This window comes from Saprolegnia diclina, assembly GCF_000281045.1.
Source record: "Saprolegnia diclina VS20 unplaced genomic scaffold supercont1.113, whole genome shotgun sequence".
Classification (NCBI taxonomy): domain Eukaryota; phylum Oomycota; class Saprolegniomycetes; order Saprolegniales; family Saprolegniaceae; genus Saprolegnia; species Saprolegnia diclina.
The window spans coordinates 39,726-55,948 of NW_008246180.1; the positions used below are offsets into that span (position 1 = coordinate 39,726).

The 16,223-nt window shown below is 56.8% G+C and overlaps 8 protein-coding genes across 8 annotated transcripts; 7 read left to right on the forward strand and 1 right to left on the reverse strand.

The window, feature by feature from the left end:
* Positions 1–542: 542 nt before the first annotated feature.
* Positions 543–1,481, forward strand: SDRG_16108 (hypothetical protein). The gene is made up of 2 exons (XM_008622305.1): positions 543–962; positions 1,007–1,481. Exons 1-2 carry the CDS (start codon positions 612–614, stop codon positions 1,364–1,366), a joined length of 711 nt encoding a protein of 236 aa, XP_008620527.1. The 5' UTR covers positions 543–611; the 3' UTR covers positions 1,367–1,481.
* Positions 1,482–2,413: 932 nt separating this feature from the next.
* Positions 2,414–3,537, forward strand: SDRG_16109 (hypothetical protein). Its single transcript, XM_008622306.1, has 2 exons — positions 2,414–3,002; positions 3,054–3,537. The coding sequence occupies exons 1-2, from the start codon at positions 2,485–2,487 to the stop codon at positions 3,472–3,474; spliced, it is 939 nt and encodes a 312-aa protein (XP_008620528.1). The 5' UTR covers positions 2,414–2,484; the 3' UTR covers positions 3,475–3,537.
* Positions 3,538–3,837: 300 nt separating this feature from the next.
* SDRG_16110 (hypothetical protein) lies at positions 3,838–4,383 on the forward strand. The gene is made up of 3 exons (XM_008622307.1): positions 3,838–3,948; positions 3,995–4,107; positions 4,156–4,383. Exons 1-3 carry the CDS (start codon positions 3,875–3,877, stop codon positions 4,341–4,343), a joined length of 375 nt encoding a protein of 124 aa, XP_008620529.1. The 5' UTR covers positions 3,838–3,874; the 3' UTR covers positions 4,344–4,383.
* A 1,093-nt stretch (positions 4,384–5,476) lies between these two features.
* Positions 5,477–7,610, forward strand: SDRG_16111 (hypothetical protein). Its single transcript, XM_008622308.1, has 8 exons — positions 5,477–5,566; positions 5,614–5,874; positions 5,923–6,267; positions 6,321–6,446; positions 6,498–6,587; positions 6,644–6,778; positions 6,829–7,077; positions 7,129–7,610. The coding sequence occupies exons 1-8, from the start codon at positions 5,498–5,500 to the stop codon at positions 7,474–7,476; spliced, it is 1,623 nt and encodes a 540-aa protein (XP_008620530.1). The 5' UTR covers positions 5,477–5,497; the 3' UTR covers positions 7,477–7,610.
* Positions 7,611–7,637: 27 nt separating this feature from the next.
* SDRG_16112 (hypothetical protein) lies at positions 7,638–9,350 on the forward strand. Its single transcript, XM_008622309.1, has 9 exons — positions 7,638–7,711; positions 7,755–7,871; positions 7,919–8,022; positions 8,070–8,199; positions 8,249–8,358; positions 8,405–8,608; positions 8,677–8,830; positions 8,882–8,977; positions 9,027–9,350. Exons 1-9 carry the CDS (start codon positions 7,675–7,677, stop codon positions 9,209–9,211), a joined length of 1,137 nt encoding a protein of 378 aa, XP_008620531.1. The 5' UTR covers positions 7,638–7,674; the 3' UTR covers positions 9,212–9,350.
* A 444-nt stretch (positions 9,351–9,794) lies between these two features.
* SDRG_16113 (hypothetical protein) lies at positions 9,795–11,154 on the forward strand (the record flags this gene model as incomplete). Its single annotated transcript, XM_008622310.1, has 7 exons — positions 9,795–10,358; positions 10,419–10,488; positions 10,536–10,582; positions 10,627–10,761; positions 10,815–10,946; positions 10,997–11,094; positions 11,145–11,154. 7 exons carry the CDS (start codon positions 9,795–9,797, stop codon positions 11,152–11,154), a joined length of 1,056 nt encoding a protein of 351 aa, XP_008620532.1.
* Positions 11,155–11,473: 319 nt separating this feature from the next.
* SDRG_16114 (hypothetical protein) lies at positions 11,474–12,624 on the reverse strand (the record flags this gene model as incomplete). Its single annotated transcript, XM_008622311.1, has 3 exons — positions 12,059–12,624; positions 11,778–12,008; positions 11,474–11,663 (listed from the first exon to the last, which is right to left on the reverse strand). The coding sequence occupies exons 1-3, from the start codon at positions 12,613–12,615 to the stop codon at positions 11,474–11,476; spliced, it is 978 nt and encodes a 325-aa protein (XP_008620533.1). The 5' UTR covers positions 12,616–12,624.
* A 1,711-nt stretch (positions 12,625–14,335) lies between these two features.
* Positions 14,336–15,232, forward strand: SDRG_16115 (hypothetical protein; the record flags this gene model as incomplete). Its single annotated transcript, XM_008622312.1, has 3 exons — positions 14,336–14,346; positions 14,711–15,121; positions 15,172–15,232. The coding sequence occupies 3 exons, from the start codon at positions 14,336–14,338 to the stop codon at positions 15,230–15,232; spliced, it is 483 nt and encodes a 160-aa protein (XP_008620534.1).
* Between the last annotated feature and the right edge of the window lie 991 nt (positions 15,233–16,223).

Sequence of the window (16,223 nt, forward strand, 5' to 3'; positions counted from 1 at the left end):
GTGCGATGACCAGTCACGGAAATGACACGCGCGCGCTTCGCACCATCTGGATCTTGCAAGTTGCACTTGGTCCTGTCATATTCGGGACCTGTCTTGAATTTTAAAAAAGCGACTCGAAGCCAACCGAGACAGCGCCGAGTCATCACGAAACTTGGCCGAAGACGGCGACCACGACGACAACGTTGGTCCTGCGGCAGGTACTTGAGAGCTACTCGTAGCGTGCCCTGATGACGGTACAATAGAAGGAAGGATTCGCTACTCACACGCCAAGCAGGAAGCGGCAGTTCTTTTCGCTGTCTCTCAGCGCCGAGCGCCGCAGAGGCGGCCTGCGATGGCGTCATCGGCGCTGGCCGTTGGACTGCACTTGTCCACCTGCCGCCATCTCTACCGCTTCTGCGTTTACAAATCGGTGGCTGGAATATGCAAATAACGTAGTTGGTAGTGCTGGTTCCTGTCAGAAGTGGGGGCGTATGGGGAGTCTCTGAGAACAAGGCAAATCGGCGATCGCACATGGCGCACGTAGACAGACGCTGTGTGCATGGGTTGCTTCAGAACGCTCCATTTTGGTTGCATCTCGGCGTGGCACCCGGCGCTCGATTCGACCCTTCGCGATGCCTATCGACTGCCCCGGCGACGAAAAAGGGGCCGTGCCAGCACCCCTTTTTCGGAAGACAAGCGGTAGAAATGCGTCATATTGCCTTTTTCTTTGGTCGGCGGCGATGGCATCCATGACACCCTTACCACGCGCGCTCTCATTGCCTCTTGTCGCAGCGGTCGCTGGCGCGTGGTACTATGCGCATCCGCCGAGCGTGCAGTGGGCCGCCGTCTTTGCGGCCGCGGGCTTCTCGTGCATCGAGTTCTCATGGTATGCGACAACGACTGAGGCGCCCAACGGCGACCTTTCGTTCACGCCGTTCGCGTCGACTTGCCGCCCGGGGCACACGACGTGGGCCCAGTTCTGGGTACTACGATCTGAAGTATAAACAACCGCTTGACCGTAGTGTAGGCCAACGTACTGTACACGCCGCTGCTCCTTTTCACATACCGCACATGGCTGCCGTCGGCCGTTCTGCGCGTCGTCCTCTTCCCGCTCAACATTTGGCTCCTCGAAATCATCGAGGGCTACGGGCTCATGCTCCTCTTTGGCCGCAACATTGCGTGGACGTACAACACGCGCGATGCGTACTTCCACAACAACATTCGCACGGGGTTTGCGCCGCTCTGGTTCCTGCTCGGTCTCGCGCTCGAGGTTATTGGCTACACGCTCGTCGATGGGCTTGGCGAGGCGGCGGCGCAAGCGTTGCCCATCGAGGTCGCGGTCGCGGGCGCCGGTCTCCTCCATGCGACGCGGTACTACCACGGCTAAGATCCCTGCGTCCCACGCCGCTAGTCAGAGCGTCGTGATCGAATAAGATGACTACACGGATGTCGAACTACTAATAACGCCGAGTATAATCGTTCGGGTGGTCCTCAGATGTCAACGGCGTCCAGATGTCGAGTGGAAGTCGTGTCGCAGTACCGACTACGCGCTCATTGATGGATGTGAAAGTCTCTCAGATTGGCGCAGAGGTGCGGTAAGACCGGCTGTGGCTCCTTGACAAGTCAAATTATGCAATGACAGCTTCAATTACGGTAAGACGGATAAGAGGCTCGATTTGGACACCTCTTCGACAACGACCGCCTTGCCGTGGATGCTTGTGTAACCATGACTCGTCATCGTACCTGCAGTATTAGCATTGTCCGACCGTCGTCTCTGGACGCGACCCCGTCGCAGGTCTTGAAGGCTGCCACATGGGATCGAACCGTCGACCGATTGGAATGATTCGTCTTCAAGGATCGCATTTGCGAAGGCCGGACGCTGGTTGAGAAGCGCGCGTCTCTGCACCGTCGTCGAAGGTGGTACGTTTGGTCAAAAGCTATTGACGACGTCGATGCTATTTGTTGTTGGTGTCGAGAGGCAGTGCGCTGGGATAGACTATCGAATCATAAAACGCCTGGTACGTTGTGTAATAGGGTACGAGGACACTTGCCAATTCGTCCTTTGCCGATGACTAGGGACAAATCAATAACGTCAACAGCAGCGTCAACTGATGGCGTCAACCAAGCGCCCGAGCTGCGCTTGCGCAACCACCTCGCTTTCTGATTCGAGCGTCGCTCGACATTGACGGTGGGATGCAGCCATCTCTATACCCTCGTCGTCTTGTCAGTAGAGCACTATGCTACCATTGTACACTTTTCCAGTCCGTTGCGGAAGGAAGGGATGTTGAGAAATCGGCCCCGATTCCTCAAATCTGCCAGCTCCAATCTATTTGGCCAATGCGCACACGACCAGGATAATCACAAGCGCGGATTGGTGGAATAATAGCCAATCAAATCGCTTGTTGAGTTTGAAATTCCATTCTTGGGCGAATCACGGACCGCCACTGATGATGATGGTGCTCAACTTCAAGGTGCCACCATCTTCAGCGCGTCGAAGTCGGAACCATGCCCATGGCCATGCTGACGTGGCATGCGCTGCCGCGCTGGGTGCACCTGCTTCTGCTTGCCAAGGCGTCGGACGGGACACTGCCGCCGCACCTCGCGACCGTCGTGCGCGTCGCTGTCTATGGCACCACGCCCCGCCGCCATCCGAACGCAGCGATTGCGCCGGCGCGGCCGCTCGCCGTGCTGCCGCCGTACCACTCGACCGTCTACAACGCGTTATGCGCGCAGCCCGCGTCGCACATTGTGCTCTTGCACGGCTGGGGCATGAGCTCCAAGGACTGGGCGACGACGGCCAAGAAGCTCGCCGCTGACCACGCGGTGCTCACGCTGGACTTTTACGGCCATGGCGCGTCACCGTACCTTCCTCACAACGACATGCACGACCCAAACGTCCTCGTGCACCAAGTCCGCGACGCCATCGAGCGCGCCGGCTGGGCGACGGCGCAGGTGACGATCGCCGGCATCTCGATGGGCTCGGCCATCGCGCTGCGCTACAGCCAGCGACATCCCGACTCGGTGTACGCAACTGCTTCTCTTCCACGATCCAAAGCTTGATGTATATGGTGTAGGCGCCGCCTCATTTTGCTCTGCGGCGCCGGCATGGCGGTATCTCGCTGGTATGCACTCACCGAGACCATGTCGCGCTGGAACAATGCAATGTTGCTGCGCGTCCACGAACTCAATGCGACGTCGCCGTTCTGGCACGTGGTCTTTCACCGTGTGTCGGTGCTGCGGGCGATGATCAGCCATAGCTACCTCACGCGCCTCACGCCCGAGTACGGCGTCAACCAAAACCTGCTCCAAGCCGAGACGTTGGCCAAGGTCCACGCGTGCATTTGGCCAATGGTCGATGTCCTCCACCCGCTGCAGCTCGAACTGTTTGACGAGGCGCCGCAGCATGTGCAGATCGTACCGGGTGTCGACCACGCGCTCTTTTGTCTCTTGATCAACGACCTCGCACTCCACGCCAAGCCCGAACTGTGGTTGTAGGAATTTGTCATGTTTTTTCAAAATGTGCTGTGAAACGACGTCATTTCGTTATATTTTCGTCAACTATCGCGGGCCAAATATGTGTTTTGGCGCTCTTCTTGTAGTGAAGGATCCGTGGTCAACAATGTGAAAATCACCTTGCCACGGGGCTAGGTCTCGTCAAGAGCGTCAGTCACAACTACCGCGCACCCAGTTAGCTCGAGGTTCGAGACCTGGTATGGCTGCGAGTTACGAGTGCACCTGCAACAAAAATGCTGAGTGAGGACACGAAGGTTCATCAATTATTGGCGTTTGGGGGGATCGCTGTCGCCGTTGACGGGTTGAGGTCGGTCAACGGCGCTATAAATACCACAACACATAACTGCGAGCTCTCTTCACTTTCAACTTGTAATCAAACGCCATGTCGATCCTCCAGCGCGCCGCCGACTACTGTGCGTCACCGGCCTTTGAGCGCGTCTTCGAAGAGTTCGCCGAGTGCGCTGCGTCCCGTACCCAGCACTCGCTCAATTGAGAAATGTAGGGAGCATGCGTCGGCGTTCTATGATTCGGTCGACTCGGACGACGTCGAGCACAAGCACGAATACAAGGAGTTGCACGATGCCTACCTCAAGATTTTTGAGGATCGGCTGCAAGGTTTATCGAATTTTGGTCTTATGAGGACGCTATTGAAGTGGAAATTAGGGTTTCTCGAAGACGAAGGCGGGACGACAGCGCAGTTCTACGCAGCGTGCAAGGACATTCTCGATGAAAACGACGACCACGGCGAGTACACGTGGTTTGTCAATCGTCTTCTCGCCTCTATGGAGTACAAGCTTTTTTACGGTCTCATGCGCAACGAAGCCCGGCAGCAACTCCGTCGTCGCAAGTAAAAAACGAAAAAATGCAGCTGACAATTCTGTACATATCCTAGCACTCTCTTCAATGAAATGGTGGTTTTGTTGGACGAGGGGACCGCACAACGCGCACACAGAGTGCTCGCGACCGAGTCGAACAGCTGGAAAGAACAGCGGTGGCCTTAAACTAGTGTAGATGGCAGCGCGTGGACAGCGCGCCAAACAGGGGACGTGCAGTGTTGTGTTGGTGAGGATCCATCCCTTAGGCAACCGTTGGCTCTTGTTGACGTGCGTACTCCTCTGTGCTTGGCTTATACAGTTGATGCTCGTGTGAACGTGTGCATTGATTATGATCTTGCGATCGGCATGCAATGGTACAGGCCCACGTCGCCCTTTCAAGCGACATACCGACGGTCAGAGCTTCGGGACGATGTTTGCGCTAAGCGCTGGGCGTCCACATCGAGCATTGACACCAAGCTCACTTTTTCAAGACACCAAAGCACGCCTTTTTCAAGGTTTACGGGCACACTATACGAGGAAGCGAGTGCGTTCGGGGATGACTCGCCGTCGTCAGAGGTCGTCTGCAGAGTTTGCGCCTCCAGAAGCTGCCTGCCCTTTTCCGATCGCGGGTACCCGTCAATCATCCGGATAAAATTGTGCCCCGGTGTACAACATTTCTCAACGGCGATTTCTTCTGCTGTAGACCTCGGTCAATGATGGGACGCAGTGTTTCGGACTCTCCAAAGTGTCCTCTATCAACATGCCAAGTTTCAGCGAGTTGGTTTTCAAACGTGATTTGGGCGATTGCGAGCCCTGCGGCGGCGACTGCCACGAGCTTGTCGGCGCGGATTGGCCGAAAAAGAAAATTAATTACACCAATGAAAGAAATTAGAAATATAATTATATTACAGTGTGGTCTCAAGTAGAACGCGTATTATTTTAAGCAGACTCGTATCGAGGCCAAGAAGGCTCTAGGTTGGAGCCTCAGTTTGGTCGCATCTAAGTGCAGCTGTACACGTTGGTCTTCTTGTATGAGTGATTGCACAACAAGCAAGCAGAGTGCCCACGAGCGAGGCACAGCTGGAAAAGACAGCGGTCGCCGTCCAATGCCATATTTAACCACAAATAAACAGTGTCCAAATGCCACATTTAACCACATTTACGCGCAAGCAATTTTGGAATTGGCAGGCATGGCGACGGCGACGGGGTCGGGGACAACGTCGCCGACGGGACGCAAGCGCCGGCGCGAGAGCATCGAGGTATCCGCTTCGCCGTCCACGCGCGAGCATCCTACGGCCGTATGTAGGCGCTCGAGTGCACGATCTGCTGCGAGTTTTGCACGACGCAGGGCGACCACCGGCTCGCGAGCCTCGCATGTGGCCATTTTTTCGGCCAGAGCTGCATCGAGCGCTGGGTCAAGACGAGCAAGACGTGTCCAATCTGCAACCGGGTCGTGAAGCGCAACGACGTGCGCATCCACTTCACCGATACGATCGCGGCCGTCGACAATGGCCGCCAGGAAGAGTACAACCAAAAGTACTTGGCCGAAAAACAGGCTCGCATGCAGGTACATCCCGTAAGACGACGACACGGACGATGCATCTGCATGCGCTAGGCCGAGATGGACGTGGCGCGGCTCAAGCTGCAGGTCTCGACGACCACGCAAGAGATCGAGACGCAAAAGCAGCGCATTATGGAGCTGCTGGCCGAGAACTCGCGGCTCAAGACCGCACCGATCGTTCTCTCGGACGACGATGACGATGACGATGACGATGACGATGACAAGGATGAGGACGAGGCGGACTCTGCTTCCCGGCTCGAGTACACGCGCGTGAACGACGTGCCAATTCCTTGCATGGAAGCCCGCGTCTGTGGCTTCTCGTCGACCTGTGACATGGTCTGCATTGGCACACGGACGCATGTGTCCAACGACGAAGGCGCCCAGCATGGGCTGCTCCAGGTATCTAGCTACATATCCCTTGTATGAGAGACATATGATGATGGCGTGTCTAGGTGAGTACCGTGGACGTGCACCACCGCGTGTCGATTCCCTTACACAAGTCGCCTGTCCGCGACCTTGCCTTCTCACATGACGACGCCCTTGTCGCGACCACAGCATTTGACGCCAAGCTCCTCCTCGTACGCGCCTCCATCTTCTCTTCTTCTAGGACTCTGAGATGTCCTATTTAGACAAGTACCAAGTCCCACACGTGTGTGCTCAAGTACAACCTCCCGTTTCCTGGCTGGTCGTGCACCTGGGATGCGACCAATCCATTTCTCGTACGCCCTTTCTAGTCGGGTGCGCAACGAGAATGATGCGACTGGACTGGGTGTAGGTGTACTGTGGTCACCACAATGGCCAGATCTCGGTATTTGATATTCGGCGCACCGGGTCGCCCGTCCAGAATCTGGCCCACCAGCTCAAGCAGCCTGTGCACTCGATTCGCACCATGCAGCACGGCAATACCAAGGTACGTCAATGTTCCATAGTCCTTTGTTACTAAAAATGACATGGTTATAGACTATTGTGGCAGCTACGTTTACAGGCGTGTCGATGTGGCATGCGCCGGACGGCGTCACGGTCCCGACCGACCCGAGCTTGAACATGGAAGTGAAAAATTGCTTTTCGATGGGCCACAACCAAGTCCGGCCGACGCAGCTCATCGTTTCGACGCGGACGCAGCTGCCGTCGTCGCCCGCTCAGCACTTTGTCTTGTCGGTGCAACACACCAGCAACCAGCTGCAGACGGTGTCCGATGCGGTCGTTCAGGTATCTTGTGAATCTTCCTCAATCTGAAAATGAACCAATGGCGCTGGATAGGGTCACCGCACGCCGTCGGCGCTGTCTCGGTCGGCCATGTGGCACCTGCCACGTCAAGGCAGCCCGGTGGTGGCGTCGGCCGATGACGAGTCGCACCAGCTGTGGCTCTGGAACACTACGTCTGGTACCGTTGTGCGCAAGCTCGACCCAAAGCTGCCGTCGTCGATCGTCGATGTTCAGCATGGGATTGTACCGAATGTGGCGGCCGAGCAAGGCTGGCTCGCCGTCATGAGCAAGGAGGCGCTTGTCCTATACAAGTCGACGGCGTCCCCCCTTAGCACCCAGCGCCCGTCGTCAACGTCATTCTTTGCTTCTCAAGGGCGGCCAACCCAGCGATCGACGGGATAACGCGGTGTTGATTTTGTCCATTTTCTCAGCTGTCAGGCTGCCACGTGGATCGCGCACCTGATTGGCCGGCCGGTGTTTTACACAGTGGTATTTATGGAGTGTGTGTGAAATATATTTCCCACGTGTGTGCCAGCTACTAAAAATGGCACATTGGCCGATAGTTGTGGCACGTGTGGCAGATAAATTTGGCACTTGCGCATGATGGCGGCCACCATCGTCTTTGCATGGGGCTCTGGTAGATGTCATTGCATGCTGCAGCCGCGCTCATGGTCCAGTAGGCTCGGACGGACAGCTCGGCCTTGGCGACAGCGCGGACCACGCCGAGCCGCGGCCGCTCGATCTCGGCGCCTTGCAGAGCCCGGTGGCGCTGACCACGGGCGGCTGCCATAGCGCGGGTACGGCGTCGGTGCTATCTAGGCGCTCTTGCTCAACGCTATTCTAGCTGTGGATGCCACTGGCGCGCTATACATGTGGGGCAGCAACGCCCATGCCCAGCTGCATCTTGACGTTCCGACAGCGCAAGCTCCTGTGAAGATCGCGATCGAGGTACGCAGTGCGTCCAGACCGTGTCCAAGTGACTTTTGTCCGTGTAGCCGCGCGTCGCGCTTGTGCGCTGCGGCTGGTCACATACCGTCGCCGTTGCCACGCACGCCGATGGTCTCTCGACGGTCTACAGCTGGGGTAGCAACCAGCACGACCAGCTCGGTCAGACAACGACGTCGGGTGGGCTCTGGAAGCAGCTACGTCCGCACATTTCCTCAAGCGTACGTAGACAAAGCGGGCCTCGTGCAAAACCCACTGCGCTTTCTCGCGCCTGTGCTGGCCGTTGTCAGTGTAGCCAGCGGGTGGAAGCACTCGCTCCTTGCGACGAGCGATGGCCGAGTACACATTTGCCTTCTCTCATCAACTGCTCACATGGCGGACGTAGGTGTTTACCTGGGGCTATGGTCGGTCGGGCGAGCTTGGACTGGGGCCTAAGACGCTTCGTGCACCGACACCTACATTGGTGCCCATCGACGGAGCCGTCGCCGCCGTCTACTGCGGGTGGCAGCACTCAGTGTTCCACTTGACGTCCAAGGGTCTTGTCGTTGTTGGCAGCAACCGACACGGGCAGCTCGGGCTCGGCAACGAGGTGCGTTGCCCGAAATCTAGAAATGTGGGGAAAACTGGAACTGGTCGACTGACCAGAATGCAATGTAGAGTCGCAAGCAAGTCTTCGAACCCACGCCCATACTCGAAGCAGCTTCCGCCGCGCTGTTTTGCTGTGATCACGTCGCTGTCGGGTGGCATCACGTTCTGGGTGTTCACGATGGCGCCGTGTATTCCTGGGGCAAAGGCTCGTTCGGTCAGCTCGGTGGGTTGCGTACCTCCTCTCTCTGTCACTCAGATAAGCTTGTTAACGTAGGCCATGATAGCGTCAATGGAGAGCATACACCGCGCCTCTTGGTCATGGACGAGCGCATCAACCACGTGGCGTGCGGCTCGGAGCATTCGCTTCTTGGTACGTTGACGTGGTAGCATCTCGAACCTCACGTCGCTTCTACGACCAGTGACAGCAAGCGGCCGACTCTACTCGTGCGGCTGGGGCGAGCATGGGAATCTTGGTCATGGCGACACGCAGAACGTGGCAAGGCCGACGCCCGTTGCGTACTTCGACAAGCATCGCCTGCATGTGCTCTCGGCTGTTGCAGCTGGTGCGACCTCGTTTGCTATGGCGACAAGCCAACGCGCATGATATGGATAGCCTATCTATTGAGAGATGCTAGAGAATAGAGACGACGAAATGACGGCTGCTAAAGAGCCTGAGTGCAGCTACTTGTTGGCAACGCTGTGGTCCAAGCACGTTGGTGTACTCGCCAAGGGACTCTGTGGTGGCTGCACGTTTGAGCTACTCGCCACGTAAGACTCGACTCCAACACCTTTGGCCTACGTTTTGCTGGCGCTCCCGGACCGGCCATGTCGCCGACCGGCGTGCACCGTCTAGCCCGCATGGCCTTGTCTCTGAGCGGTCCACGTCAACACGCGTCGTCTCTGGCACGACGCAATCGTCCTCGCTGTCGCCTAATCTCTTGTCTCTCTACCCACTACTGCGATCGACGCGCGCCGGTGCTTGGCGCTTGCTGGCCACCCTTCTCGTGGCGGCGTCATGGCCGGTCAGCAGCGACGTCAACGGCTGCATCACGTGGCAGCGCATGTCGCAGAGCACCCCGGGGCACCAGAATGTACACAGCATATGCTGTGTTGACGTATCCAGTGTACGTGCCCCGGTATTTCGAGCCTGTGGGATCTTCAGCATTTTCGAGATTGCACTTGGTCCCATGCTGGCGTACCTCTTCCTCGCCGGCCTCGCCTACGTGGCGCTGCGGCTCTACCTCACGCCCCGCAAGATCCTCATCAACTGGGTCGCCAACTCGCACCTGTACTACTACTTCCACCTGCGCCAGGTGCGCCAGCGCCATGCGACGCCGGGCTACAAGGGCACCTCGCATGAAGCCGCCGCCTTCGATGGCCACGCCGCCATTGTCACGGCGCCCTTCCTCGACGACAACTACGCCTACTTGCTCATCGACAAGGCGTCGGGCGACTGCGCGCTCGTCGATCCCGCCGACCCGTACGCGCTGCTCGACGTCTGGCGTGAGGTCGTCCTGCGGTATCGCAATGAACACAACATCACCCTGCGCCTCAAGTACATTTTGACGACGCACAAGCACTTTGACCACGCGGGCGGCAACAAGATCCTCGCGGCCGAGTTTCCCGACGTCGTCGTTGTCGGTGGCATCCTCGACAACGTCCTCGGCGCGACCAAGCTCACGTGGCATAAGGATGCGCTCATGCTTGGCAGCCTCCACATCGAGACGCTGGCGCTGCCGTGCCATACCATCGTACGTCCTTCTCTACGATTCCGTCGCTGCGGATGAGGTTGATGACGATGTGGTGTGTAGGGCCATGTCGGGTATTACGTCACGGCGCCGGGCAAGTCCAAGGACGGCTGTGTCTTCACCGGCGATACATGTGATCCTACTTCATCTTTCGATATGATCATCTCATGCAAAGGGTAGTGTTTGTGGCCGGAACAGGACGCTTCTTTGAGGGCAACGGCGACCAGGTAGACGCACGATTGCATGGACGATAATGAACGACTCTATGTAGATGTACCGGAACCTGCATGTGGTGCTGGGTGGCCTTCCCAAGACGACCAATGTCTATGGCGGCCACGAGTACACGCTGGAGAACCTGGCGTTTGCTCTGTTTGTCGAGCCAGAGAACGAAGCTGTCCAGGCCAAGGTCCTCTCTTGTCTTGTTTTGGTTGTTGACGCTGGCTCAAAGCAAAGGTGTAGATTGAGTGGGCAATTGCGCAGCGCAAGAAGCGACTGCCGACGGTCCCGTCGACGCTCGCCGACGAGTGGGCAACAAACCCGTTCCTGCGCACCGACGTTCCCGCTGTCGCTCAGGCAATTGCAACCCACCATGTACTCTTGGCACTTAGCTCTTGTGATTTCTGATGGGACCATGGACGTAGCATGCCAAGCATCCGAAGCACCCTGGCGAGCTCGTCCAATGTCTGCGCGAACTGAAGGACGCGGACGTGCATGTCAAGGAGATGGCGGCGATCGACGCGTACACTTGCATCCAAGGTGACCACAGACACTCTAATGCCCTTTACGTAGACGCTTCTAACAGCAACGACCAGGGTGCATGAGGTTCGGTGGACTGGGAAGAAGGGCTCGCAGCGAGCGCCCAACATTGATCGTAGTCTATCTTGTTGATCGTTGCCATGGAGTGTACCCTCCTACACTGACGCACTGGAGGATGCTCGCCGACGCATCGAGTGAAAGCTGTTGTCGAGTGCGAAGTAAATTGAGTTGCCTGCCACCTCCACGGTACTCGTCCTAGTATTCCCACAAAAACTGCGGACGAGCACGGGTTGGGCTTTGGATTCGAACGAACTCGATTGTGGTGCGCCAAGAACTCGAAAGTTGTATTTTGGTTATACATGCTAGACGTCGGCAGTGCGGCAGTACACGTCGTTGCTCGGGTACGCGACAGCACAGACAATGCCGTTGGACACGGTGAAATGATTCCATGTGCCTTCGTATGTTGTCCACTTGAACGGGATGTAGATCGAAGTGCACCAGATCGCGCGGTCCGTCGTGAGGATGCAGTTGCTCTCTGCAGTGACAGCAACGCTGGTAGCAATAGCTTGCGAGCCAAATGGAGTTATCTAGTAAGTGTTGAGAAGCGTCCCGTAGTAAAATGTGCTATCGCTGACGTACACGGCATTCGTGTATGGAGGAGAGTACACTGCAACCGAGGCGACGGCATTGGCCTTCCATGGCTCGCCAAAGGTGTCGGCGCTGGCAGACGCGCAGTACACTTTGTCCGACGTCGTCGCACAAAGAATGCCACGCTGCGCATCAAACTGCTTGATGGTCGCCGAAGTAGCCAACGTCGTCACGTGCGCCGCTTTCGAGGTCAAGTTGTACGAGGTGATTTCGCGCCCAGACGAAGAGAGTGCATAGATGACGCCGCTTCTGCAGACCACTTGCAAGCAGCGTCCACGCCGATCGGCGTGTGTTTCCACTGAGAGACCGAGTCGTCCTTCTTCCCCATGTAGATTCGGCCGTCTTGACCGACGGCGCAAATGGTGTTGTCGTCCAACGACACTTGCGCAAAGTCACTACCAAGACGCACCCACGGGGCTGGCATAGTTGGTGTCGTCGTTGGCGCAGGAGTCTCGGTCGTCGTTGGCGCAGGCGTCTCGGTCGTCGTTGGCGCAGGCGTCTCGGTCGTCGTCGATGCAGGCGTCTCGGTCGTCGTTGGCGCAGGCGTCTCGGTCGTCGTCGGTGCAGGAGTCTCGGTCGTCGTCGGTGCAGGAGTCTCGGTCGTCGTCGGTGCAGGAGTCTCGGTCGTCGTTGGCGCAGGCGTCTCGGTCGTCGTCGGTGCAGGTGTCTCGGTCGTCGTTGCTGCGGGTGCAGCAGTGGTCGGCTCGGGCATCGCGGTCGGTACAGGCGCAATGGTTGTCACAGTGGGAACTGGCGCACGCGTTGGGGTATCGACGCCACACCCAAGGTGCTCCGTGGAGAAACTCGCAACGACCAAGGTCGCGCATACGGCGATGCGCAAGATGACGGCCTTCATGCTCCTTAAGTGGCAAATGCAAAAGTGAAGACTCGACACATCTACCACCCATCCAACTCAAGGTTGTTGGACCGGTAGAGAGGGCGCGTGCAGATGGCGACACATCGAATGGCAGTAACTACGTCCATTGCGCACTAATTTGATTTGCTCTCCCAGTCTTAGTTCCCCGTCCAGGTAAAATGCAAAATGAACTTTCATGTACAGCTGTATGAAAACACATGCATTTAGGTGCGGTGGGCAGTCGTACAGTCTGTAGCGAAGTCTGTGCTGTTCTGCTCTCAACACTGCAGGACCTACCCTATACAAGTATAACTTTGGTCGACTCTAAGAACCGAAATACAGAACTTGAAAGCCACCATCGGCAGCACGACAATCTACTCTTTCGCCTCGGAGGGTCGCCTGCATACAACCATGTGGCAGCGCCATGCTGCTGGCTCCACAGACCACATTTATGGCCTGGTCGTGACAAGACGTAGCATTTGCCATAACACGCATCTCTTCCGTTCAAGAAGGTGCTGCCAGGGGGCGATTGCATCGTAAGAGCGAGTGCACTAGACCTATACTAGTACAATGATGATGCGTCGACGAGGTCGTGGACGAGAATGAACGCCCTGTCAAGTACGCCCTGTCAGCTATTTCACATCAAAGAAACAGCTGCGCGAGGTTGACAGTGATTTGAAACATCTGCCGACGTGTCGACCCTAGTTCTACAGTCCAACAATCTTGTGCAAAGGGCACGTAGGTGGCTGTAATACACAAAATTCATCCATTTGAGATACCTCAACAACTGTAGATTCGGTGTGTCGGTTGGAAATGATGCGCAAAGCACTGCACGCTGCATAGTCTTACCCGATACGCAACACAATGCACATCATGTCGTCCACTGTACCGCTGCGCAGCTCCTTCGTCGAGTGAGCCCTCAAGTCGGTACGAGGAAATCTTCGCCATTTGTAACGCGTTGTGCTTCAGAAGTGGACAACATGTCGTCATCCTCGGCACATCCGTCGACCCTATGCGCCACAATCCCGTGCAAAGTGCCTATGCCCGAACCACATATCGGAGCGTATGTCGGAAGAGCAGTTCGTTTGCTACGTGAACCCTCCCACCACCCGTTGCAGTACATTGGTATACAAGGTACCATTGGCAGCGAATAAGAGCCGCTTGTCTTTGTGTGGGAACGTGACGGCTCTTCGTTGTCAGCGATTCGAGGTGTTTGTACAAATCAATTACGGTATGAGCAGTAGTACCGGCAGGACAGATTCGGTAGTGACGCGTCGTCGAATTTGTTGCAGTGTACGCGTCGTTGGTGCTCGTGTGGGCGCAGTCTTGCGCTCGTCACGCGCAAATAATATAATGTGGCGAAAACACTAGATTGATGCGATAGCATACAATAGACGATCGAGACGCGCTCTGCAAAGCGGTCGCGGCGTGCGTCTCCTTCAACGTGCAGCATCTTCGAGCTCTGAGTTTGCATGAATAGTACACTGTAGTGCTTCTCGTAAGTACTCTTGTTCACTGGTCAGCCCAAACCACAAGATACACGACCTCGGACGCACTGATCGACTTGGTTGTCACGCCTTGGCCGGCTCAGTTTGCTAGTTTTGAGGCCACGACACCGCGACGACTGGTGACCAAGCTACATACCCTAGCAGAGACATCGACCGCAACGGGCCTCTTGCTCACTGTTGTTGTAGCATTCAACGACGCAAGGAGGGGCAGGATGGCACAAAGGTGAATCGAAAGACACTTGTAGGACGGCGGCCAGAGCTGCCCCCGCGCTGGGCTCTGCAGCGGCGCATCGTTTGAGAGACTGCGACGCTGGTTGTGATGATGCAACGGGTTCGAACTAGAGGCCCGCTCGGGTGCCAACGAGGTGGATGAATATTCGGCTCAGGTCGTCGCCTCATTCGAATCTCGAATGCGCTAGAGTAGCTGCTTGAGTGCCCAGCAATTGTACCGTACAATGCTACAGGTCTGAAAGATCTTTGACCAGTCTCGCTACGACGGATACGTCTTGCATATCCGGAAGATTGCGACCCTAGCCACGACCAATCAGCGACGAGAATGCAGAAAAGCCATCATCACCAACCTCCAGCCGGCCAGGCGGCTACAAGGGCACGTCGCATGAAGCCACCGCCTTTGATGGCCACGCCGCCATTGTCACGGCGCCCTTCCTCGACGACAACTACGCCTACCTGCTCATCGACAAGGCGTCGGGCGACTGCGCGCTCGTCGATCCCGCCGACCCGTACGCGCTGCTCGACGTCTGGCGCGAAGTCGTCCTGCGGTATCGCAATGACCACCATATCACCCTGCGCCTCAAGTACATTTTGACGACGCACAAGCACTTTGACCACGCGGGCGGCAACAAGATCCTCGCGGCCGAGTTTCCCGACGTCGTCGTTGTCGGTGGCATCCTCCACAACGTCCTCAGCCCCACCAAGCTCACGTGGCATAAGGATGCGCTCATGCTTGGCAGCCTCCGCATCGAGACGCTGGCGATGCCGTGCACGTCCTTCTTTACAAGCGAGTGTCGAGAAGCTCTGCGCACGACAGACCCTGCGCGTGGGCGCAAATGCGCTGGTCTTCGATCACATCACCAAACCCTCTTCTCTAACTACTCTCTTTCTTTGATAAATCTTCATTTTCAATCTCCAAACTCAATGTCAAACACACTCTTCGGATTGAAATACTGGAATGTTCACATCACCAAACGACTCTGCGCGCGGATGCAAGCGGTGTGGCCCCTCCGTGCGACCAAACGTGGAAACGGTGTTGATGATTTCGGGGTGTCAGAGATGCCGCAAGGGACTACAGTAGGCGGTGGCTGTCCGAGATAACTCTACTTGATCGTCCGCGCTCGCCTTGACTCTTCTCACCGTACCAGGTACGTACTCCCACAGGCAAACCGCGGACGAGCTCGGATTAGGACCAACTCAATAGTCTCCTGTTCTGCAAGAACTCAAAGTCGCATTATGAGAGGATTTTATATGCTAAGGCCAGTAGACGTTGCTGCAGTACACATCGTTGCTCGGGTATGCAACCGCGCAGATAGTGTAATCGAACAGTGCAAAATTTGTCCAAGTGCCTGCGTATTTGTACCATCTGTACGGGGCGTGGGAATACCCGCACCAGATCGCGCGGTCCGTCGTGAGTATGCAGAGAGTGAAGTTGGCGTAGGCAACGCTGGTAGCACTGGCGCCAAGTGCAGCGGAGTACCCCGATGGAGCCATCATGTACGGGTCGCGCAGCGCTCCGTCGTAGAAGGTGCTATTGCGAACGTACATGACACTCGTGTCTGGAGGAGGGAGCATAAAGACCGAGGCAACGGCACCGATTTGCCATGGCTTGCCAAAGGTGTCGTCGTTGGCAGGCGCCGAGTAGACGTTCTCCAACGTCCTGGCGCAAAGAATGCCACGCTGCGTATCAAACTGCTGGATGGTCTCGAGTGATGCCAGCGTCGTCACGTGCGCCGCTTTCGAGGTCAAGTTGTACGAGGTGATGGCGCGCCGAGACGAAGAGAGTGCGTAGATGACGCCGCTTCTGCAAACCACTTGCAGCGGAGCGTCCACGCCGATCGGCGTGCGTTTCCACTGAGAGACCGACTC